Genomic DNA, 23963 nt, shown 5'->3' on the forward strand with positions numbered 1-23963 from the left:
CACATTCTTTTGTTTTTCCCTTTGGCTTAAAGGGGACACACATTCCACAACTCTGCAGCCTTGTCCTCTGCCGTAATACTCCACCCACGTCTATCACACGAGCTCTAATCCCCTTCGCAACAGATGAAGAAGGTTTGTTTCAACAGCCAGGCATTTTGTCCTTTTGTGGTAGCTTACGTTATCACACAGAGCCCCTTGGGCCCACACTTTTCCCTCCGTATGACAAGATCATCCCCTTCCACTCTCTTTACAAACAGCCCCATCCCGTTACAATACTCCTGCCAGGACCCTGATGTCAGTCTCTGAAAGCGAGTCTCCTGATATGCCCCCTCGCTCTCTTCAACCCCCAGCGCACACAAGTTCACTGGCCGCAATGTATACTTTGACTAGACAGCACTAAAATAGTCTGGCTATCTGATGCAGGCAGGAGAGAACTGTCCTAGTGACTTTGTGGATTGTTTTTGCTCTCTCAGAGTTTGCTGTAGACATTTTAGTAAAGTTGCAATGAGGAATTGTCACTTGATATCTGAAAGATATTAAGTAAAGTCTAAACTTAAGAATGAATCCAGAATCCTGATTGTCATAATTTGCTGCACCAGCTTGTGTTTGCTCTGTTACAAAACATACCTACTTTGTTATGTTGTAGCAAAGCATGCTAACGGTCATGGACGCTTGTGTAAGACTGATATGAAACACTGTACATAAGCAACAACTTGTGTAAAGGTCACGCATGCGCTAGAATGTGTAGAATAGCATTCCAAACATCAACCACATGGAGATTTTAGTACAGTTTTACGTTAGCATGATGCTAAGTTAACACTGTTATTCTTTAATAACAAAATATTGTATTATCACTAATAATACATGGGACACGCAAATATTTGGTCAAATCATCCATGTTTAATTCAACTGAATGCATTTTATTAATTTTGAATGCTAGTATATTGGTACAAGTGTGTCCCTTACAAAAAGTTAACCATGTTTTTTTGGCATGTTGACTATGTTGTCTATAACCACAGTTGTACTACAAATACCATGGTTAAACTATGGTAAGTGTAGCAAAACTCTTCTTTGCTCCTTAGTTTTTAGAAGCAGAGTTTTAACCAAAAAAAAAAACCTTGCTTCTTTGTAGTTGATTAAAAGAAGATAGTTCTGACTTATGTAATTCTCATTCTAAAGAGCATCTGATTAGACAAAAGTGCAAAAGAGTCATTAATATTTTAGGTCTAGCTTTCCTAAAGGGAAAGACTTATTTAAAGGGATAGTTCACCCAAAAATGAAAATTCTGTCATTACTCACCCTCATGTCATTCCAAACCCGTAAGACCTTCGTTCATCTTCGAAACACAAATTAGGATATTTTTGATGAAATCCGAGAGCTTTCTGACAGTCCATAGAAAGCAACGTAACTACGGTAATGCGGCTCTAAAAAGAGGACAACAGTAAACAGTCAATTCTGTAGTTTTCCAGTTTAGACTACACTAGGACACGGGCTCAAAGCAAGAATAAATGTCATCTTTTATGCCAGGAACACATTTACGATGCCTTAAAATGCTATGTCGGTATAGACAGCTTTCTATGCTTTTCCCTAGCTTTTCGTATGTTTTGCAACAGGGATATTTTGTCTCAGGTATGCTGTGGAAACTGAAGGTTCAAGTTGTATTTTGTCCTGATCATCATTGCTATCATTTACCGGCCGTTAATGTTCCTCAGAGCTTCATTACTCACTGCAAAACTCCTGCTGTCTTCTAACAGAAAGCAGCTTTTCTAATAAAGTTCTCTCTCGTTCAGCTGTGGGAAGACTGGTTAAACAATCCGATTTTCCCATCCAGTGTCTGGATGCTATAATGAGCTTGATTTGTCATCCTGCACCTGTGATGTGTTGCCAAGTTTCTTGTTTAAAGTCTCGACCTGCAATCATTTTAGTTTATCGCCAGTGTGTCAAAGCTGTTTGAGAAATAATACATCAACGCTAACGCTTAGCAAATGATCTCAATGTCTTTTCTGCGTTAGGCTAATTTGTGGTTCTGTTCATCATTACACCTCCTTTTATGTTAGTAGTAGCCATTTGTTGAGCTTGTTGATAGTTACGGTTGTCTGTTTTCACATGAAGTTTTGAATTAGGAGCATCTCAGAGAGGGCGCATGACATCATCTCAGTTGTACAAGCTTCCCAGATGTGATGGATCCTCTGAGGAGATGTTATGGAGAACTTCTGCTCCCCCATCTGTGAGATGAATGACAAAGCAAAGCTCATTTGCAAGAGATGGGTGGAAATGTTCTCTAGGAAATGTCTGGACTGTGGCACAGTGGTTAGTGAATATTGTGCCATGGGGGATTATGCAGGTTTGAGTCTGGCTTGTGGTATTTCCTGGTCCCTTTTCCCCTCTATAGATTATACATGTTTTATAAGTGTTCAAAATTGTTAGTCTGGGTCAAAATTGTTATGCTTTGCAGTGAATGGGTGCCGTCAGAATGAAAGTCCAAACAGCTGATAAAAACATCACAATAATCCTCAAGTAATTCACACAATCTTGATGGATTTGTTTCTTACAGCTTCACAAGATATTAAATGATGGACTGCAGTGGTGTAGATTAATTGTGGATTATTGTGATGTTGTTTGGACTCTTATTCTGACGGCACCCATTCACTGCAGAGGATCCATTGGTGAGCAGGTGATGCAATGCTACATTTCTCCAAATCTGTTCTGAAGAAACAAACTCGTCTACATCATGGATGGCCTGATGGTAAATCTTAAGCAGATTTTCATTTTGGGGGCAACTATTGCTTTAAATAAGGGAAAGTACTAAGGAAAGTAACAACCCTTGAGACTATATGGATCTGTGGAGGAGTAAAGGTTGAGAACTTAAGGGTCAGTAGATGGAGGTTTGCTCTTCAGGAGTGGTCAAAGGTGTTTTAAAGTAATAGAAGGCTTAATTTCACTGAGAGATATATGTAAAAGCTCCAGGAGCTGTGTTCTTTAGATGTTCTGAACTTCAGATAAGTGCTAGCCTGAAGTGGTATTGTGAGTTGGTATCATTTGAAAATGTTTTGGACTTTTTGATCTCTCACAGTGGAGATGGACCAACTGTCCAGTTGTCTCATGCTCCAACTCGCATGTTTTGACACTTTAGGTATATTCGTATCTGTTTCAGAACAAGTCAAAACATGTTCTGCCGGATTGCCAGTGGCTCAGACAGGATCTTCCAGAAATTCACTCACACACATATTTACACATACTGTTTGTAATTATTGCCTTTGCATATCTACGTCATAGTTGATATATTTATGTATATTGCTAGTGACTAATTTTCTTATGTTACTGAGTGAGCTTATTTCCCTTAATCTCAATAAATCACCTTGCTTCTTTAGTAGGCAATTCAAGTTTCTGTTCAATTCTCTTCCACAACATACAGTTCTAGAAAAAGTGTCAAATATTTGACATATGTATTGTTCCAAAGGTATGTCATAACTAAAATGCATATGTTAGTTATCACTTTGCTGCTACTTAAAAGTACACCAAGGAACTATTGTCCACTTTCTGAAATAAGTCTAATTATCTTTACCTATAAAGATATTTGTTACACTTTACAATAAGGTAAAAACATTTTACAATATGGTAAAAGTTCACAAAGAATGGGTCCTTTAAGATGTTAGATGATTGAGAATTTTATTATTTCCATGCCTTTTTAAAAGATGAGTATTTTTTACAGAGCAGTAGAAGGTGTATCTGTTGTACTCACATGAGATGAAGTATCCAGTCTTGGCCTACAAAAATGTTATAATACATGGGGCGGGTCACCCCCCAGGTGCCATGTTAAGATAGGCAGCTGAACTGTACGTACTTGTTCTCGCATACACCCTATTATCAGGCACTTTCTGTCTTGTAATCATCTATTAAATGATGAACAATCTGTCTGTCTAGGGTTGTTTTGTAATAGCAATGATAATTAATAATGCATCAGTTTTAAATGATCAATTTAATTTGTTTTTGCAGATGCTACATCCATGCCAGAAGGTGTCAGTACAAAGCAAAGGAATACTATTGTAAAATTGTATTTGTGTACTTTAGGGTAACATTCAAAGACAAGCTGGTCAAAGCTTGGGAGTTAAAGGGTACAGAAGTCTGGGAAAACTTGCGAAACTACCAGTACAAAAATTTGGAGTCTTAATTCAGGTGACATTTGTCTATAGAGAAGCTTTCCAGTCTAGTGTCCCTACTGAAAACATCAAGGAACTACAACACATGGAATTGATATCTCATTACCTTGAGATTTGTTGGAACATAATACAGCACATCTTGATGTATTGTCTGAGAATCATGAGATGAAAAATAACAATATAAGATGCCAATAGACTGGCACCAGTTCTGTAAGAAACTAATTTGAATGGCATGGCACCTGTTTTTGATTGGCCATTGATTTGGTTTGGTCTTTCCATTGACTGGCAGTTTCCAGTATTTTACTGTGGGCCAAAGTTAACAGGTGGGTTGTGGGAAAGCTGTTAAAATGCAGGTGGTTTTGGTCAATAAACATACACAGCTGGTGGGACGGAGGGTTAACCAGGGTGAACTTTGGGAGGAAACTGTCAAGGTGAAAAATGGTCCATGAAAGAGAGGGAAACTAGAAGAGGCAAGGTGCTAATCATCATCCTCACTGCTTGCTTTCTACAGACTTCTTGCCAAGTGACCCAGAGGACAAGTCCAAAAGATCTTGCAATTACTTTAGCGCTTCCAAATGGTTATGTCAACAGGGCAAACATAATTGAAAACGAGATCTCAAGCCTGGGATCACCTAATACGGCCCAAAAACAAAACAAAAAGCTATCTGTCTCACATACTTATCCCAGCTGGAGCACAAGTTGCCCATTCTGATTTCAGGAAAGGAGGATAGGCCAAATCCATTAAGGGGAGCTTTTTTGAGGGGGATAAATATGTGCAAAGCAGGTTTCATTTCAGTCCTGCTTTTCCTGGACGTACTTTAGAGGAATCTGGGAGCAAATCAGCACTTTCCTTTGGCACAGCCTCAATGAGATCTGCAGGAATATTTATGCAGACATTGATATGAAGTGGATGTTTAACTGGCCCTTTTTATACTCAGCACTTTGTCAGTGGAATGGGCAGCCTTTAATTTTCCTCCAAAAAAGGCAGGTACACAATTTTAGCTCTCAATAGGACGAAAAGAGTTACTCTTTGTGCTCTGAGGGGGTTGTTGTAAAGAGCCCTTGTTGGAGAGTTGGGTTTGCTTGTCCGTAGGCTTTGCCTGGTAGTTTGAAGCATTTTTTGTATTTTGTTTTTTAATATTATTTTCAGGCAGGAAGTTAAGGGGGCAAAGCATAGAAACACAATGCAGTCTGAATTCATAACTAAATCTCCCATGTGGCCAAGTAGCATCAACATGTCTGGGGTACTTTGAAGAATGTTAAGCACTGGGCTACCGCTTCAGCTGTAGGAAACAACTTGATTCAATTCTGCCCAACATTCTACAATGAATGAAGGCGTGGTGTGGCATAGACCCTATCCCAGGCTAGGCAAGTTCGGTCCTAGAGAGCCTCTGTTCTGCAGAGTTTAGTTCGAACCCTAATCAAACACACCTGAACAAGCTAATCATTGTCTTCAAGATCACTAGAAAGCCACAGGCAAGTGTGTTTGATTAGGGTTGGAGCTAAACTCTGCAGGACAGTGGCCCTCCTGGACGGAAGTTGCCGAACCCTGTTCTATTTCATATTTTGGTGATGTATTTCTGCATAGTCCTCTGCTGTAAAGTCTGCAGGCTTTGCAAAATGGAACATGAAGCATGCATTTCAGATGCAAAGTGGAATTTAAAGCTCTTCACAATAAAATTACAAATGAGATGGCAGGGGGTCCAGTCCTGCTCCTGGAGGGTAACTGTCCTGCAGAGTTCACACCTGAACCAGCTAAACAAGGTCTTCAGGATTTCTAGAAACTTCTTTTGTGTAGGAGATCTGCAGGACGCTGGCCTTTCGAGAGCAGAATTGAACAACCCTGCCCCTTAAAATTGAGCTAATAATCATAAGGTTGTGAATCCCACAGGGGACAACCCATTGGTGTTACCATTATGTCTTTTAGAAAAGCACATTATGACACCTGCAGGAAGGAGCTTCTAGTTACTCCTGAGGGATTGTCCTTGTAATAAAATCATTGTACTATAAATCATTTTGGGCAAATGACTACTTGCAAAGATGAATGAACCCATGAATGTACATGTTGTGTGTTTGAAGTCAAAAGCATCTGTGTTTCTGATGTACATCTGAGACCTCTTTCCGCTTCTGTCCTCCTTTCATCTCTTGTCTTTCTGTATCTCCTGACTTCTTCCACACTCCCTTCTATAGTCTCCCAGTCTTATCTTTCTTTCTTCCTCTCCAAGTCTGGAAGTGCAGCCTTTCGTTTAAGGTGGTAAACACTCTATTTGTGGGCAGGTAGCCTACAGGCAGGCTAGGGGGGTAGTTAGCTGCCCTCTGAAAGCTTTTGGCTGGGGCTCAGGAGTTCAAGGCTGCTGAAAATGAGCCAGAGTCTCTCTCTCTCTCTCTCTATCAGAGTCTCCTCTGTATGTCTGGAACAGAAGATGTTTTCCTTCTCTTTTACACGTGTTCTGTCTTTCGCTGTCTGGATGTTTCTCTCTCACTGAGGCTGTCTGAATGGCTAATCCTCTTTGACATTCGCCTATGTTGTCCTTTCATCAGTAATAGATAATTAAATTAAATAGAAGAGGTTGTAATTTGTTCTAGTTGGTGTGACAAAACACTGGACATCTCTCATATCATCTTGGTATTAAACGCTCACATCGTCTAAACTCTCAAACCGAGCTGGCGCCGGGGGAGGGGGGTTGGGGGTTGTTTATTCGTGGTCATGCCCCCCAAAATGAGTTACTGTGCCCCCTTTCCCTCCCCTCCACACTGAATGTGAGTGAATTCGAAAGTAAAAAGCGAGCATGCATTTAACATGATTTCGTCACCCGGTGACCCTTCTAGAAATACAAATGCCCAATGTCATGAGTTTGGGGTGAGGCTATCAATTAATATGTAATTGTGTCTAATGCCACTAGTGGTCAAATCCATCAAAAATGGGTCTATTTATCATATATATATATGTCATTAATCTAGAATCTGTCATGACAGTAAGAGGATCTTTTACCTAAATTCTGGCATGTTCTGCACCACATAGTGGAGCATGGTGCTATATTTATATTTGAGTTGTCTTATCACAGATCTCTTCATTTGTTTGCACATTCACAATGCCCAAACATGTTGTTTGCTGGCGACATGCTTGTATACGAGTCCCTGGTGTTATATGGCTTGCGGTAAGGGAGCAGGGTTTCCTGTGTTGGGTTCAGGTGGTCCGGCTGTCAGTGAGTGGGATGCCTTTGGGAGGGTGGGGGTGTCAAGAAAGATTCACAGTTGAAACTTTGCACAGCTGTTCACAAGGTCAACCCTTTATAAATTGTGATGAAATCCTCTTTATTTCTCTACCTCAATTTATCTCCTCCCACATCTTCCTTGGTTTCCATCCCTTTTTTTCCAATATCATCATTTTAATGCCATTACAACAACCCATTTATTACTGTACTAATTTAATTACTTGCTCTTTTTAAGAAAACATTTGTCCACTGAGAGCAGCTTGATTGGTCAACGTCCTGACACATGGTGGCCCTACTTTTTTTTTGCCAAGTCACCACCCATATCACCTGACTCATCTGTCACAAGCCTTGTCTTTCAATAGTCTATTAATAAACTAATGGTCTCATAGGAGGCTTTACACCCTACTGTAATATTGCTGGTGGAGGCATTACAGCATTCCATGTGCTTTTCTGTGTATAGGAGTCTACCAGCTTTATTTAAAAGTGTTAAATTACATGTGATGAGAAAAATATTAGTGTTTATTCATTTGGGAGTCACTTAATGAAACATCGTAGAAGTTAATGTGTTCCCTGGGAATCGAACCTGTGACATTGTGTTGGGAGTGCAGTGCTCCAGTTAAGATACTGCAGAGGAAAAACAATTGATCAACAATTGCACTTGAAGATATGAAGTCTTAAATGTTATGAATGTTAACACAATTTTTATATCAAAGCAATTTTCAGTTTCATCGTTATTATTAATATGACTGATGCTCCACTCAGTCCGCTATATTGTATGTGTAAGTCAATACGGGGTATTTTTGCATTTATACTAATCTTGTGTTTCTTATTGATGCCTTTCCAGGTCGTAATGAGCTGATAGCAAGATACATAAAATTGCGGACTGGAAAAACCCGCACACGAAAACAGGTAATGTGACAGTTTCTATTACCACTTGTTTGGATCGGTACGACAAGAAGTCGTATCAAAGTCAAAGATTATCACTATATTCTGGCTTAATTACATTATGATGCTTGTAATTGATTCATTAATTTGTTCATCTATTATTTATTTTGGCTTGTTCAAGTCATTTTTAAGTGTTGTTGTTCGACTGGTTGAAATGACAGTGAACGTTTTACTAGGGATGCACCGAATCCAGATTTTTGGGGTTCGGCCGAATACCGAATCCACTGTTTAAGATTCGGCCGAATCCGAAACCGAATACCGAATCCTACTCGCATCCTTAGTTTTAACATCGGCGATGTTGTGTACTGCTTAGGGTCCTTGCCAAGAGGGCTGCATTGGGATTGGGACCCGCTGGGTCCCGCGGGACCCAACGCAAATCTCGCGGGAGCGGGCGGTTTGAACTTTGCTGCGGGCGGGAATGGGCGGTTAACCTAGCGACATGATGTCATTGTCAACAAAATCAAAGTACTTGAAGTCTAAAGAAACGCGCGGTAGCCTAAGCGTTTTAGATGTCCCCGATAGCCCAGGCTATATTCATCTTCCCTACCAGTGCGTCAGAATACATGCAGGTCAGGGAAAGGAACAAACATGAATCTCTTTAATAATAGCAATACAATACGGTTTTTTTTTCCTGCGGGACGGGAGAAGACACAAAATCAATGCATCTCTATTATCGTGCGGGAATAAATTCTCAGAGTTTTGCGGGTGCGGGCGGGAGTGGACATACATATTGCGGGAGCGGGTGGGAGTGTAACACACACGTTGCGGGAGCGGGCGGTAATGGTCAGAAATTCGGCGGGCGCGGGATGAAGAAAACAGTCCCGCGCAGGGCTCTACTTGCCACCACGAGACAAATTGGCATTGCAAATTGAACATAAAGCTCGACTTGAATCGCCTTCTTTTGGTTGAAAGTACTGCCAAACAAAACTTTTTTTGCTTACGAGTTCCATTTTCAGATTCTTACAGCCTACTACATTCGAACGGGTCCTATGTAAACACCTTCACGTAATCAACGGCCGTGTGACGTCGTAGCGCAAGTCTAGGGTTCGGTTTCGGTGGAAAATAAATCTAAGGTTCGGCCAAAACCGAACCCCGTCAAAAAGCCCAGGATTCGGCCGAATCCGAATCCGAATCCTGGATTCGGTGCATCCCTACTTTTTACTGACAACTATTGGTGTGGATGCTGCAATGCCCAAAAACAAACATTTTCAGTTATTGATGCCATTATGTATGGTGACACATTGCTGCCACACATATTATTTTTCCCACTTAATTATGTCATAATAACCAGTTGTAATTTTAACGACACCTTTTCTTGTAATAAAGAGATTTTATGTCGTTAAAATGACATTTTCTCGTAATAATGAGACATTGTCGCTAAAATGAGATAATCTCATTAAAACAACATATTTTATTATTAAAAAGACATATTGTTTTCTTGTAATAATGACATATTTAAAAAAATGTTTTTCCCATTACCTATAGAAGACATATGGTTACATTATGTGTACAGTAATAATAATAATAATAATAAAATCAAACCATTTGTCATTTCCCTTTATTTATTTTTATTTCGATTTGGTTTTAAATCAAACTTAAGTCATAAAAAAAATAAAATAAAAATATTCCAAGCCCAGAGTCAATTATTCAAAAATAACTGGTTTGATCTGATCAGAGTCATATCCTCTGGGTCTAAGTGCAATTATTGAATAACATTATATTGTAGACAGATTGGAAATTAATCCTAATAAACATGCAGCTACAATAAAAACAATAAGATTAACATTTAAAACAGTGTCTATCTCAGCAGCGTGGACAATGGCTTAGCTCGTTCACGTAGGCCTACTAATTTAATAACATCTCGTTATTACGAGAAAATATTATCCTATTCACAGACGCGTTTATCACATGACTGATTACTTTATTATTATTATTATTTATGTGATTAATATTTATATTCTCTTAAGGGAAACCACCCCTATATAGGCTACACTAAAGCTTCATGATTCATGAGTTAAATGTAAACATAGGCCCTTCTGGCAAAACACTTCTATAGTTCTTTAGGTGTAAAACTGAAGTGCAAAACTTGCACTATATAAACAAACTTTCACTAAACAGAAAATGTTATAAATGTAGTATTTGCCTACATCTGTAGTAGAGGTCTAAACTATCTAGTCGTTGCAGTTCTGAAGCAGTGCAAATGTAAATGTGCTATTTTCTTGTGCTGTAATTAAAAAGGCAGTACTCTACAGTTCATTGGTCATGTGTTGTTATGAATATATATGTGTTGGTTGATATCAAATGTCTGTGGCCCTGTTTTGCCTCAGGTGTCTAGTCACATACAGGTGTTAGCCAGGAAGAAAATGCGGGAATATCAATCAGGCATTAAGGTATGGCTTCTTTTCAATGTCTCTCTTCTCTTTTCTTTTCTTTTTTTCCCTCCCTTCCTTTCTCCCTCCTCTGACTTCCTTCCTGCAGGTGTCTAGCCATCTGCAGGTTCTTGCGCGGAGAAAGTCTCGCGAGATTCAGTCTAAGCTGAAGGTATGCGCCTCACTGCTGTCTGCTCTTCTCTGACCGCTGAAAACGGGCTTTTCCTAAACTCAACAACCCTTCCTATCTGTAGCACGCTCTAAATGTTAAAATGACTTGTGATGTTTAGCTTACATGTAGCATTATGTAACCGTCGCTGTTTACAGACATTGATTAAAACAAGCGCATTGCCTGCGTCCCAATGCGCATACTATCCATCCTAAATTCTATGTGATAGTGGTAATTTTCAATACTATTTAGGGCAGATAGGGTGGATAGTATGCACACTGGGACCCAGGGATTGTGATCGAGTTGAGCAGTATGCTTGCAAAGTAATGGCGCCCTCTGGTGGTTAATTGAATATTGCATTGCATTCTGCTTGTATTGCTACATGGAAACTAATGTGTATGCCTGACTGAACCAGGCTCAAACTCAAACCTATACTCATCTTTACATCTTTCTGTGATTTATATGTTAACTTTACTGAAACATTGTACTATCCAAGTTTCCGTTTTGATGTAGTAGTAATACTTGTATTGTTTTGATTAATTGTTTGCTTGTATAATTCTCATTTGTAAGCAATTGTCCACCTTTAAAAAACAACAGACTACCTGTTTGTTGTCATGTTTTATTTTGTTTTCTTTGTTTTGCTTTGCTTTGATTTTACCCCTCACTTACTATTTATTTATTTATTTATAAGGAGATTTTGCATGTATAATTCAAAATTTTCAAATTATAAATGTAACCACTTTATAATGTCCAATTGTTTTTTGTTTTTTTTTTCATTTATTTACTTATTTTTACTTATTTATTTATTTACACTATAATGTTCAAAATAATTTAGAATTATTTATTTATTTGTTTGTTTGTTTGAACCAAAAAACACCCAACCGGGCACAACATAGCTCCAGAAATAGAAAAATATTTATTTATGCTCTCACCCCAGGTGATGTTTCGAACATAAATATTTTTCTATTTCTGGAGCTGTGGGGTGCCCACTTTGATTTTTTTATTTTTTTTTGGTTCATATTCTTGTGTGGTGGAGCACCCACATTGAGCCTTTTGCCCATTGGATGTGCGCTCTTGGACTGTTTTATATTTATTTATTTATTTATTTATTTATTTATCACACTGTAATGTCCAAAATATTTATTTTTAATTAAATCTAAAAAAAATATTTATTTTTGTATCCCACTATAATGTCCAAAATATGTATATTTAAATAATTAAAATATTTATTTATTTATTTACCATTTGTTCCAAAATTTTCAGCAGTCTTTTTTTCCTCAATTAATCATTTATTTGCTTATTGAATAATAAATAGACGTTCATTTACCCACTCTATAATCTGACTCAGAAATACTCTTTGTTGACACATTACATAATGAATAAAATAATTAAAACACATTGCATTTTTTAACATAGTTTTATAAACATTATTATATATAATACACACAAGCACACCATTTTTTATGTTCATGTTTTTGCATGGTTAATGGTTCAGCCTTGTGAGGGAGGAAGTAAACACATGACTTCCTTGAAATGGAGCGCGATTATTGTTCTTATATGGAGGTCATTGGTTTAGGTTTTTCCAGCAGTTAGGAGTGATTGTTCAGTGGAGAAGCTAGAGAACTCTATTCTGTGAAATCTGAACAGACAGCGTCAGAGCCTCTCGGTCCAGCTGTGCTGCTCCGAGTCATTTGATCAGTGTGTCATCTGATCTGTTTGTCTCGTCAGCGTTTTTAACAGTTTCTCTTCCTTTCAATTTTAGGCCATGAACTTGGTAAGTGAAATGTTTTGTAGTCTGCTTTGCCCGCAGAGCTTTATCCGCACAGACGCTCAGCTTTCAGTTTGCGTTCAGTGCTTTGGCTGCCAGTGTCACCCGCCTCACAGTTTGGATGAATTGAGCAACCACTACTACTGTTCTCTATTTCCGGTTTTGGCTTACATTTTTATTTGTTATAGCTGCAAACTCGGAACACTGCAAAGTATTTTGAAAGTGTTTTATTCTGTTTCATTAATTTAAGTTTGTATTATATCAATATTCTTTTGCTAGTCTGTTCTATAATAACTGAGTAATTTTGTATACTAAATTCAGACGTGGATTTAACTCTAAAAGATGGTTTCCATTGCATTCTTTGGCGATATTTAAAACACTTTATCTGTGACACTTTCCTGTTTGGGACACTTTCAGATTTTCAGTCTTCTTCATTCTGTCTTATTTATTTAGTCTTCTTTCTGTCTTTACATGCAGTGAATGTTTATGCTGTTCAGGTTTTCTGTGTGATATTGTTTTGTTTGGGTGGCTGGATTCAGATGCGAGCACGATGTCATGCATGATTTTTGCATGTTTGCCTAAACCGTTTAGTTCAGCATGCAGATTTTGTACTGAAATTACACTAATGTTCAAAAGTTTGGGATCAGTAGGATATATATATATATATTAAATAAGACTTCTCTCTAAGGCTGCATTTAGTTGATCAAATATAAAGTAAAAACTGTAATATTTTTATGAATTTTGAATACTGAATAAATATTGTTACCAATAACGATTTTCTATTTGAATATATTTTAAAATGTAATTTATTCCTGTGATGCAAAGCTGCATTTTTAGCATCATTCCTCCAGGCTTCAGTGTCACATGATCCTTAAAAATCATTCTAATATGCTTTTATTTATATATTTTTATTATTATGTTGAAAACAGTTGTGCTTGTTAATATTTTTGTGGAAACCATGATACATTATTTTCAGGATTCTTTGATGAATAGAAAGTTCAAAAGAACAGCTTTTTATTTTTTTTGGGTCGAAGTCAATGCCAAAGTCTTTACTTTTATTAATATTAGTAAAAGTATTGATTCCTTAAAAAAATATACTCATCCTCAAACTTTTGAATGGTAGTGTATATATTTTTGAAGTCTGCTTTACATAAAGATTGCATTTTATCATATATAAAAATGTATGCTATTAATTATTATTATTATTATTAAATACATTTCTTGAACTTTTATTTGGAACCATAACTAATATTACCGTTATATAATGCAGATTATTAGTTAGACAAATATAATATAATATAATTCATATTGTGTCTATATAAATATAATTATATAAAATTATATTATTATTATTTTTTTTAATCCAATAGATTAATTAATCTTAGATGTGGTATTATGAAAGTTCTGACATTTCTTTCAATCCAGGTTTTGTTCCAAATCTTTCTGCGCAGTAAAACTGTGCATCTAATGAGCTTTTCTTGTGTGTTTCTCAGGATCAGGCCTCCAAAGACAAAGCCCTGCAGAACATGGCTGCTCTTTCCTCCGCTCAGATTGTTTCTGCCAGTGTGATGAAGAGTCATCTGCCTCCTCTTCCTCAACACCCCTATCCTCCTCCCGCCCGGGTTAGTTCAGAGTTTAAGCCACCCTCTTTTGACCAATTCTCTAAACATAACCTTCAAACTCACATTGTCCTCTGTTTTGTTGTCTAGTTTTGGCCCGGTCCCATCCCAGGACAGCCTGGACCTTCTCAAGAGTGAGTATTTCTGACATCTAATCTAATCTCAGTGTTCTTCTGAGATCCTGCTGATCTTTCTTTGTGTTTTTCTAGCATCAAACCCTTTGCACCGAGTCCATACTCCACCCTTCAGCCTCCAATGCCTACACCCATATCAAGTAAGGGCAGTGCTTGGATTATATCAACTCTTTACTGAGCTCAGACTGACCACCCGGCCTAAACCAGCATGTTTTCTCCACAGGTTATGAGCAGTTACCCGCTCCGCACCCCCCGAGCGCCACTGCCATGCCTGTGTGGCAGGACCGGACCATTGCCTCTTCTAAACTGCGCATGCTGGAGTACTCGGCCTTCATGGAGGTCCAGAGGGACCCTGACACTGTGAGTCTCACTACTGCAGAGTATATTAGATGCTAATGCTAGCGTGTAAGGGTGCAATGTGGTTCTGAATGGTTTTAGCATGTTAGTATGCAGTAGCGTGTTCTGGGTGGCTTAGCTAGTGCTAAGAGCTTATAGGATGTATTTTAAAACATTATAGCAGCATACTACCAACATTCTAAAACACACACACACACACACACATACGGAGCCCCTGAAGGGACATGATGGTGGGGAAAAAACAGGGCGGGAGGAAAATATATTTTTGAGATGTTTTGTGTTTGGACAAACTCTTTCTCTTTACTTTACAGCTTAATGAAGATGATAAAAAGGACCAAATATGCTATATTATATATGCATTAAAAATATATACTGTGTACTTGCAAGCCCAAAATATGACGTGTTAATATATAACACGGTTTCCATTTTCTTTACTCCCTAAATCTTTTTTGGATACATCTATATTGTTAGTAAAATAAATAGACCTGCTTTTCACTGAAAAGCACCTATAACAATATTGTAATAAATGGCTATAACTTGCTTGGGCAATGTTATATGTAGACACAATTTTATTTGGAAGTGTACAACACACAGATACCTGTACAACTTTTTAAAGAAAAAAATCCAAACTTCAGGAGATTGAAAAACAGAAAAGAAAAAAAACACCCAGTTATTGCTTGTGTTTTTCTTAAAATTCTAGAAATTCGTTAATTCTTAGAGAAAATTGGGACTTTAAATTAGCTAGACCGAAACGTCAAGTTGTCCTGTTTATAATGATATATGGCACTTGATGCTGACTGCTAGAATAGGTCTGAAAAAACAAAGAAAAGTACAGGCGTGTCAGATGCCCCAAACATGTTCCAGGTCTTTAAGGGTTAAAAGTAATGCATTACCATATTGCGTTACTCCATAAAAAAGTAACTAATTGCAAGACTTAGTTTAACAAAATTACTTGGTTAATATTTAAAGGGAAGTAATGTGTTGCGTCACTTTTGCAGTATTTTTTGTCACCTGACAAAAAAATATAAATTTATAAAATATAATATATATATTATTTTTGTACATTTGAAAGTAATGCCTAATGCTTTACTAGTTACCTAAAAAATGTAATTACATAATTACCCCCAGCACTGCATATTTCTATACATATGCAGTGCATTCATTTTTTTACATGTTGCAGCCTGTCAGGATAATGCACTGTTTTGTGTGTTTTGCTCCCCATGTGTTCTGTGACCCAGTTTCTCCCTCATGTTGATTGTTTAATTTGATTCCAGGTGTGCCTCCTCAGTTCTCTCGCTATCCTGTCTTTAAAAGCCCCAGTCCTTTCAGTTAGACTCTAATTGTGAATTCTCCGTGTTTCCTCGTCTCCTCGTCCCTTTGCTCTGTGTTCCCCGAGAGAACCGTGACACAGCCTTATGTTAAACTGCTTTAAATTGCTTTTTTTCCATATCACTCTACAATCCATACACCATAATAACAAAGCACAAAACAGGTTTGTAAAAACTTTGCAAATTTATTAGAAATAAAAAACTTCAGTGATTCCATTGTATTCATACCTTTTTCTGGAACACTTGAAATTGAGCTCAGGAGCATTCATATCGCTTGTAAATGTTAAAATCTGACAGGTAACATACTAGAGACATATTGAACATGGGCAAACACTAAAAAATGTGTCTTCCAGATGTAAACACACAAATCAAATAGACATCTCTGAGACTACTTATCATGCAAAAAACACGCTGGAAACATGATAAAAGGCATTCTGAAATATTTTGTTAAACTTTCAGACAAGCCAACATCAAAGTTTGTCTTCAAGCCTTATCTGTCTTGTTTATATACTATTATAGTGTTTATTAATATTTTGAATTAGTTTTTATTTTCATTTCATATTTTAATTTTAGTTGAGTTTTAGTAACTTTGTGCTTTTGTTATTTCCATTAGTTTCTGATTTTTAAATATTTCTATTTAGTTTTAGTACTTCAACTTAAGTTTCTAATTTTCAATTTCAAGTTTCAGTTTGCCTTTTTTACATCTAGTGTTTGTATTAAATTTTATTTTAGCTACCGAACTTAACCTACATATTTTCAATAGTTGTGGTTAACAATAGCAATACTTCACAGACAAAAATATGCATATGTTTCAGGAATGGTGACATTCCAGGCATTTGAAAGCGCAATAAAGGTTACCTCTTCACCTGTTAATCCACAGTACAGCAAGCACCTGTTTGTCCACATCGCCCAGACAAACCCCTCGTACAACGATCCTCTCCTGGAGGCCGTGGACATCCGTCAGATCTACGACAAGTTTCCAGAGAAGAAGGGAGGGCTGAAGGAGCTGTATGAGAAAGGCCCACAGAACGCCTTCTTTCTGGTTAAATTTTGGGTGGGTTTTTACAAATGCACGTTGATCTGTACTGTCATTGACAATGCTGTTCCACTGAAAATCCAGTAAATATTATACATTTGAAAAGTGTGAGATACCAATTAAAACAAAAGTTTGGGTGTTAAGGATGATGGTCTAAAAATAAAATGGAGGTATATAGCACTAAAAGTGGTTCTTGGCTCGTAATCATAGGGGAACCACTTTTGGTGCTTTATCAAATGGTGCTATATAGAACCATAAGAGGTGCCATATTGGACTGTATTTCTTCTACAAAAATGGTGCTAAACAGCACCAACAGTGTTTTTTTGGCTCATAAAGAATCGTTAAAGGAGCTTAACAGGTTCTTTGTACGGCAGCGGAGCTATATAGTACCTTTATCACCCCAAAGAACCACTGAAGAGCCGCTGAAGAAGCATACAGGAGCTTAACAGGTTCTGTATATGGTAGCAGTGCCAAAGAACCGGTGAAGAACCACTGAAGCACCAAGCACCTATACAGCACCAAAAGTGGTTCCCTTATAATTACGAGCCACTTTTAGTGCTATATAGCACCATTTTTGTTTAGAGTGTACAGTATGTGACAGATTTTCAAACAAGTTTTTTTTTTCTGTAATGTCTTTCAGGCTGATCTGAACAGCAGTAATGTTCAGGATGGCGCAGGCTCGTTCTATGGGGTCAGCAGTCAGTACAGCAGCGCTGAAAACATGACCATCACTGTCTCTACGAAAGTCTGTTCTTTTGGGAAACAGGTGGTAGAGAAAGTTGAGGTGAGTTATAATTATTCATAGCTGTGTTTTTGTCATCTGCTGTACATGGTCAATACTGACAATATGGTTTCATGCAGAAAACCAGCTTCTATACTTTGACTTTTTGACCCCTAGACGGAGTATGCACGTGTGGAGGGTGGGAGGTACGTTTACCGGATCCATCGCTCACCCATGTGTGAATACATGATCAACTTCATCCATAAACTCAAACACCTTCCAGAGAAATACATGATGAACAGCGTCCTGGAGAACTTCACTATACTGCAGGTAAGACAATGAGAAAACAGGACAAAATTCAGATTTTAAGATCAGACCAATTTTTTATTCATAAGTGTGAATCGGCCAAATGCCCCAAAGAATTGCTTTTAATAGTGGGACTTCATTAGTTAAATATTGACTACTGCCTATTTATTTCATTCAAAAATGTCATTCAGAATCTGCATACAATTTTCACATTTCGGGTCTTGAAGAATCATTGTTTTTAAAAAAAATAGTCATAAGTTAATATGTTTCAACTAAAACCATAATGCATCTGATCAGAAACTTCTCATTAATGAGTAAATGTAAAAAAAAAAGAAAAAAAAGTTTTTAATGTTACCATATTATTACTGCATTAACCCTTTTTTTGATTAATTAAAAAAAAATTGAAATTCTTTTGAAACTTAAAATTACACATGAACCGAATAAATAAGATATAATATATAATTGAATGAAATTTATAAGAACATATAATATGAGAGTTACCAGTATATTAACCCTTTTGTAATGAATAGAATTTAATTAAATTCATTTGAATTTATACCTCATGATTGCTAAAAACGGTCTAAATTTATGAAACCTACATATTTATTTCTACAAAACAAACAAACAAAAAAAAATCAAATCTGAAAAGTTTTCAAACTAAGTAAATTCATTTTGCTTGCTCAGTTCATTTTTAGATGAAAAAAGTGATAGATTGTGGATGCTAGAGTGATTCATTAATAGGCATACATATTCATGTTTATTAACAAAAATCAGTCCCACAAGTATGTAAGATTTTTTGACACTAATATAAAAAACAAAAAAAACAAATGTAGTACTACTTCATAGATAATTTTGCAAAAAGTCTTTTTTGGAGCTAATGGTACTCCTTACATACTCCATACATATCTCTTAAAAACAATTGTAATAAATCTGAGAAAAAAAAGATATGTATTTTAAGGGCACTTGCATAGTTTTATTCCCTTATTATGCTGTGTTTAGACATTTTTATGTCTTCTGGGTCAAAATGGACCTGAATGCATTCTTAGAGTTAAGAAATTAATACTTTTATTCAACAAGGGTGCATTAAATTGATAAATATATGTCTTTACTGTCAGTTTTTTTTAAAGTTTTTATTCATATGTTTACTAAAAATTTCACAGCAGAAATACAAAAGAGGATATTTGTACAAGTATAGGCCTTGCTAAAAAATATATTAACTCAGTCAGACGACAGAAAGCATGTAGTAGGTTGTATAAGACAGGTTTTTCAGCAAAGTTTTTATCATGTTGATCATTTATAGGCCTTAGAAATCGGTGGAAGCCATCAGTATGCTAAGTATGTAATACAGTCAAAATAAGGATGTGTTTCCAAGCTTACTGTATGTCATTAAGCTCATCCAACATGAAAGTTTACCATGCTATGCTTTCTTTGAAGTTAGTGTTATTCTACTGTTCTGTTACACTTCTCCCTGATGTGTTCTTCTCCCCCTCAGGTTGTCACAAACAGAGACACACAAGAGACTTTGCTTTGCATTGCGTTTGTGTTTGAGGTGTCCACAAGCGACCATGGGGCACAGTATCACGTTTACAGACTCGTCAAGGACTGAATGACCGCTGTGCCGAAACACCTCCAGACGCCGTTCATCCAATGCATATGAACAAAGTGAGGAAAAGAAAATCAGACAAACCTGAAGCTCATGAACACAATCATGGACGAAACACAAACCGGGATCCTCTGCACTAGGTTGTGTTGTATATGTAGTCATGTTCCTTAAAAGCAAAGGAAATGTACTTTCAGGGATAATTCTGTTTCTTACTGTTTTGTGGAGGAGAGGTCTTGAATGTCTGTGGTGGGTGAACTCTGTCACGTTTATGGTACTAGACTCTGAAGGCACAAAGGTCTTTTTAAAAGCAATTATAAGCGAATAGGAAAGGAATTCTGGTCGATACAAGTCTTTCTTTAATCAGGAACGTTGTGATAGCGTATGTTTGTCTTTCATTTAGACACAGCAGCTTGCTACCTCTGACCTTTGACAGATCGAGGGCTCAGATTGTGCTCAGAAAGATGCGCAAGTCTTGGAAATAAAAACAGTTTTGTGTAGGAAAGAGACATTGAATGTTTGTTGTGATGGGAAGCGCAAGTTGCAAGAAGTTCAGGGTTCATGTTTCATGAATGTCGCACACTTTTGCAAGTTTTACTCTCGATTTGGCTTGATTTTTTTTGTTTTGGAAAGTTTGCAAATGTGTGAGCTATTTCTACCTCCTGGTGTTACGTGGATATGTATGGAAGCCTGTATTCACCACGAAATAAAAACTGTAATTGTAATTTTATCTCACAATTTCTAGCAAATTTTCTGGCAATTCTGTGATCACATCTCACAATTTGGACTTTGTTTTTTATAATTCTGAGAATTTTTTGGGGGAATTTTTTTAAGAAATAATTGCGAGATTCTGACTTTTTTTCTCACAGTTATGATGTTAACTCAATTGCTAGTTCATAACTAGATGTAAACTCGTAATTCTGAGAAGAAACGCCAGAATTGTGAGACATAAACTTGCAATTGCTACTTGGTATAAACGTACCTGGGGGCACTTTTTAGAGAGACGCGAAATACGTACCAATATGTACATATCACTGCAGTTTCCAAAAGAAATGAACACTAGAGGCAGTAAAACTCTGACGCCTTTTATTCCTTTTCACACAAATTTACAGATTTCTGATTAATAAAGCGTCATTTTCGCACAATTACTTGAAGAATATCATGTTATGACTTCAAAACAATATTAATATGCTGGGAGATTTGAAAACTGATGCTGTTGAACGTTAGCATCACACATATCCAGCTTCATATCTATGGGTTTTCAAAACAGTTCGACAACTGTTGCCGTACTTGAGAGATGAGGAGCTCCGGTTCGAATCTCGTAACTACGGTTCGACAAAACAGTTCAAATCATCATATAAGGAAGTTCAAATAGCATGGTTGCATCAACAAGTGCGTTTTTATATCAGTTTTGCATTTGTCAACACTATCGGGTAGGTTTAGGGTTGGGTTTGGTGTAGGGCATATTTCCAACACGATAGAGCATTCATTTTTAGCGACTGTCCCCGGATATTTGATTTTTGAACCGCCGCAATAAAACACAGAAATACTATATCAATGTAATAAAATCGTGCCAAGGTTTACATATTGAACACATGTTTTTGCGCCACTCAGTGGACATTTCTCTTTGAAACTGTGGCTAACCATGCAGTAAGGTACGTAAAACCGGTCTCGCTAAAAAGTGCCCCCAGTGCAATTGTGAGGAGAACACAATTGTGAAATTAAAAAGTCGCAATTACCGTTTTTTACTTATTCATACTGTAACAGAAAAAAATGAATTTTGAGATGTAAACTCAAATTTCTGCAAGAAAATTCAATTGCAAAATATAAACAGAATTGTGTGATGTATAATTGGAATTGCGAGAAAAAAGTGAGAATTCTGAGTTTATATCTCGCGATTATGTTTTTATGTTTCAGAATTATCAGAATTTCTAGAAAAGAAAAAGTCAGAATTGTGAGATAAAAAGTCGCAATTACCATTTTTTTTTTCTTTCAGTAGGGAAAAAACAGTTGCGAGACGTAAACTCAGAATTCGCACTTTAAAAAATTTGAATTGTGAGCAAAAAAAAAAGTCACAATTCGCTTTTTTTTCTTTTAATTATTCTGTGGTGGAAACGGGCTTCCGTGGATATGCAAAGTGTGTTTTTAAAGCAGAGTTTTGGTTTAAAACCAATAGTGATTATTGTGAATAGGCATGGTTTTACTCGATTGCCCTCATTTTGAGTGCCTTATCACTTTTGTGTCTACCTTCGCCATACTGGCAAGTAAGCAGGAAAATTCAGTAGATCAGGTAACTCTGTTTAAAACAAAGAGGGCACATCTGCTATTGCATAATGGGGTTACAGCGAGACAAAAAAAAATCTCTGCATGTAACACTTGGTTTTGATTTCGCAGTGTTTTTAATCAATTAACTACATGCTAATTAATTACATCATCACCAAAGCAATTACACTTAACTGGGTGCTTGAGTATTTTCCTAATAAAAACATTGTGTTTTAAAAGAAAGAAAACAAAAGAAAAAAAAACATTGTATTTTAATATAAAATCTAAATATTTCAGTTGTACTCAATACTTGGAGTGTGGTAAGGTGTGCCATTGGTCAACAGAAGATTTTGAACAGCACAAAGTGAAATTAGCTGTTAATTCCATATCACAATGTGCAATAAGATCCGGGCTATTCCGATCCATGTATTCTCAGGTTCTTTCAGTAATGTAGAAACACTCTAGGTTTATAATGCTAGTATATACAGTATGTGGAGTCATGGATTCATTACTCTTTTTTACATTTATTCTTCCACACGGCATCTGTCTTGATGTTGATTGTTTTTTTATTAACCCACAATCACCTGCGCTGGTTAGTACATCTGATTTTAAATGTCAGACATAATCAGTGACATTTAACTGTAGTCAGCTGATTATTTATGGCATCATATATTGGTACATTTCTATACATTTGTCCCAATACATTATGGAAAGCACTTGTTGATGTTCCATAAATAACTGAGTTGTACATTCTAGGTCTCTAGACTAATCTGTAATATCTTAACCAAAGAATTGAATGTGAACATTATCCCAGTCTTGCCTTATCGTGTGCTTCAGGTCTTCTGTGACATTTTAAGAAAAAAAAAAATGCTTCTGAATGAGTGTGTGTGTGTGTGTGTGTGTGTGTGTGTGTGTGTGTGTGTTTGTGTACCTGTGTGTGAGAGAGAGGAAAATAGAAATTTCGAAATTCTACAAATTGTCTGTATATTTTAAGAATGTTACAGGAAAAAGGTTTTGATGTCTATTCTTTTTTCGTCTTTCTTTCTTTTTTTTTTTTGCTTTGTTTTTCCAGTATAATTCTTGTTCTGGTTCATATTAAATAAGGGTTGTAACATCTACAGTGTTTTATGTTTTTGCCCATTAAAGTGACTTTCAACCCCTGGGAGCTAAATCCTAATTGCAATTGTTGTTGTACAGTATATACAAAACACAAACACACACACTTTTGACATTTTAACGTGATAATATCATTAGGATAATTACTAGGCAACAGCTGTGACTATATAGGTTCACATTTAACTGCATTTTTTAATGATATAATGTACAATGAAAAAAATTCTTCCCAAATAAAATAAGTTATTTAGCATCACTAAATCAACCCAAATACATTAATTTACACCAACAAAATTATTCTTGTTATTATTAGTAGTAGTGGTGGTAGTAGTAGTAATAATAATATCTTTATGGGTTAAATTTCTTTAAAAAAATAGATTTGTGATCTGTTTATTGGTATCCTCATCAATAGACAATTCCTTACTGATGTAATTTTGTGGAAAATAAAATCGTCTTCGTTGATAAAAAAAAAAAAATCAATAAGCATTATCAATAGAATTGATGAATTACTCCAATCAATTCCTTACTGAGTAATGCCTAACTTTATCTCTTTGTTTCCATCCCTTTAATTGCCATACAATTACATAATTTAAACAGTTATAATTTTAATATTTTTATAACATTAATAATGTTAAACTGTCTGAGCTTGAGCATATTTATGAAAATCTGCTTCTGCTTTTATATAAATGCGTACTCTAATGTAAGCATAGTGATTTTACACTGATAGAGTTCAGAAAGTAGGCTACTACAGGAAATGACCCCTTATATATCTTAAATCTTTGAATGACCCATTATATATATATATATATATATATATATAATATTTTTAAATTTATTCGTTATTAGCATTTTTTTTTTTTT

General features: G+C 36.4%; 1 protein-coding gene across 4 annotated transcripts in view; it reads left to right on the top strand.

The window, feature by feature from the left end:
• The window catches only part of LOC306860041 (transcriptional enhancer factor TEF-5-like), a 37688-nt gene extending 14524 nt beyond the window's left edge, over positions 1–23164 (top strand). For 2 of the 4 annotated variants that reach the window (XM_079401569.1, XM_079401571.1), the window contains exons 3-12: positions 8220–8284; positions 10648–10710; positions 14120–14248; positions 14336–14379; positions 14455–14519; positions 14603–14739; positions 16945–17118; positions 17741–17884; positions 17999–18151; positions 19620–23164. In XM_079401569.1, the coding sequence (XP_079257695.1) occupies positions 8220–8284; positions 10648–10710; positions 14120–14248; positions 14336–14379; positions 14455–14519; positions 14603–14739; positions 16945–17118; positions 17741–17884; positions 17999–18151; positions 19620–19733 (1088 nt within the window). In that variant the 3' untranslated portion in view covers positions 19734–23164. Of the gene's footprint in view, positions 1–8219; positions 8285–10647; positions 10868–14119; positions 14249–14335; positions 14380–14454; positions 14520–14602; positions 14740–16944; positions 17119–17740; positions 17885–17998; positions 18152–19619 lie in introns of all 4 variants that reach the window. The other 2 variants (XM_079401570.1, XM_079401572.1) reach the window with 2 other exon arrangements.
• The last annotated feature ends 799 nt before the right edge of the window (positions 23165–23963 follow it).

Source organism: Barbus barbus (genome assembly GCF_936440315.1).
Source record: "Barbus barbus genome assembly, chromosome: 40".
NCBI lineage: Eukaryota > Metazoa > Chordata > Actinopteri > Cypriniformes > Cyprinidae > Barbus > Barbus barbus.